This window comes from Teleopsis dalmanni, unplaced genomic scaffold (genome assembly GCF_002237135.1).
Source record: "Teleopsis dalmanni isolate 2A unplaced genomic scaffold, ASM223713v2 unscaffolded_contig_5190, whole genome shotgun sequence".
NCBI lineage: Eukaryota > Metazoa > Arthropoda > Insecta > Diptera > Diopsidae > Teleopsis > Teleopsis dalmanni.
Window position 1 is genome coordinate 1 of NW_024036572.1, and position 1,999 is coordinate 1,999.

The following is a 1,999-nucleotide window of genomic DNA, read 5'->3' on the forward strand; positions in this document are numbered from 1 at the left end:
TGATGCGGCTGATAGAGTTTGGTTTAACATTAAATGAAATAATAAATACATCATTATCTTGATCCTATTTCAGTCCCAATGTGCTGGTAATAACATCCGAACCTATATTGAGATCTTTGATAGTAGTGTCATCTCTAAAAGCTTGATGATTTGAGTGCCATTTAGCTAATTCGAAACCTCCCTGTTTTAGAAGCTCTTCCAATTCGTATCTTATTTGATGTAACTCAGAAAGAGAATCTGCACCATGCAATAAGTCATCAACATAAAACGAAGATTTGATTACTTCAGCTGCAATCTTGAATTGATCCACATATTGATGCGCTATATACAATAGGCAACGAATGGCAAGGTACGGTGCAGCAGCTGTTCCATATGTAACTGTGTTGAGCTGGAAAGTACGAATATTGGTAGATGGTGAACTTCTCCAAAGAATGTACTGAAATTTTCTATCTTCAGGATCAATCAGAATTTGTTTATACATCTTCACTATGTCAGCAGTAAGAGCGAATCGAAATAAGCGAAAACGTAACAAGAGGATGAACAATTCAGTTTGCAGAGTAGGTCCAATCATCAAAATATCATTGAGAGATTTCTGAGAAGAGGTTCGACATGATGCGTCGAATACGACTCTTAATTTCGTCGAGGTGCTGGTTGGCTTCAATACGCAATGATGCGGAATGTAATAATGAGGTTCATCAATATTTGGATCTTTTACCTCAATCATGTGACCAAGGTTTTGATATTCTTCCATAAAGGCAACATATTGCGTTTTGAGCTCAGGCGACCGTGACAATCGATTTTCTTGTGCAATAAATCTACGCAACGCTGTACCGTATGAACTGCCTAAACACTGAGGACTATCCTTAAATGGCAACCTTACCATAACTCTACCTGCATCTGTTCTGCATACTGTTTCTGAAAACAAATGATCACAAACTTGTTGTTCACTAGTCCAAGCATGTGGAGTGATCGAGACTTCTTCTAGCTTCCATAAACGTTCTAACTTTTCCTCGACAGAGTCAATTGATGAAAGGAGACATTAACGCATTGTGAAACATCATATCTACCTGAAACAATCCAGCCCAAAATAGTTTTCTGTAACGTTGGTAATCCTAATCCAAGTTTAATCTGGCCTACTGACAGGACACTAAAAAAGCTTTCAGTGCCAAGCAGTAAATCAATACGGGTTGATTTGTAAAATTGTTCGTCAGCAAGGTTAATATTTGGTGGTACGTTCCAAGTTGAGATGTTTATTTCAGAATCTGGTTGATACGCAATATGTGATGTTATACAGAATGTCAATGGAAGTTGAAAAGCCGTGAATCGAGATTTGATAGTAGTTGATACCTTTGATGTGATTCTTGTCGATGAATTTCCGATGCTGTTAATTTCAATATTATGCTTGGCCATGGGTATGCGAAGTTTTTGAGCGAAATCATTAGTGATGAAGTTCACCTGTGAACACGAATCTAGTAACGCCCTACCCAATTGATAGCATCCAGATGCATCCTGTATTAGAACTAGCGCTGTAGCTAAGATGACATTACTTGTCGATGACTTCTCTAAATGTGTATGTGTCACAGTATCTCTAGAAGTAGTAGCTACAGCTGACACCATTGATGACTGTGGAGTAGGATGAACTGAGTTGAAAGGTGTTGTAGCATTGATGGTGTTGCTACGATGTAACAAGGTGTGATGTTGATCTGAACAAATCTTACATCTATAAGTTGATGGGCAGTTAGAACGTTGATGTCCTTTTGATAAACAATTGATGCACAGTGTGAATCGCTTTACAGTGTCAAAACGTTGTGCAGTTGATAAACTTTTAAACCGTTCACAGCCATTGAGCTTGTGATTCGCACTTGAACAAAATATACAAGAAGATTTAGTGCAAGAAAAAGCATAATCTTTGTGAGATTTTTTTTATTTTTGACAATTTATGATTGGTGTGCACATCTGATACACAAGGAGACGTTTTATCCAGAGATTGAAGATATTG

At 37.6% G+C, this 1,999-nt stretch overlaps 2 protein-coding genes across 2 annotated transcripts; both read right to left on the reverse strand.

Moving 5' to 3' along the window:
* Positions 1-64: 64 nt before the first annotated feature.
* Positions 65-1,844, reverse strand: LOC119665424. The gene is made up of 3 exons (XM_038074652.1): positions 1,832-1,844; positions 1,045-1,754; positions 65-1,003 (listed from the first exon to the last, which is right to left on the reverse strand). The coding sequence occupies exons 1-3, from the start codon at positions 1,842-1,844 to the stop codon at positions 65-67; spliced, it is 1,662 nt and encodes a 553-aa protein (XP_037930580.1).
* Positions 1,596-1,999, reverse strand: LOC119665425 (the record flags this gene model as incomplete). The annotated part of the gene is given in 1 exon segment (XM_038074654.1): positions 1,596-1,999. A coding segment is annotated over 1 exon segment (114 nt), but the record flags the coding sequence as incomplete, so codon positions are not given.

Coding starts and splice junctions, on each gene's coding strand:
- LOC119665424 (XM_038074652.1), bottom strand. Junction 1,004..1,044: donor GATATGATGTTTCACAATGC/GTTAATGTCTCC, acceptor GTCGAGGAAAAG/TTAGAACGTTTATGGAAGCT.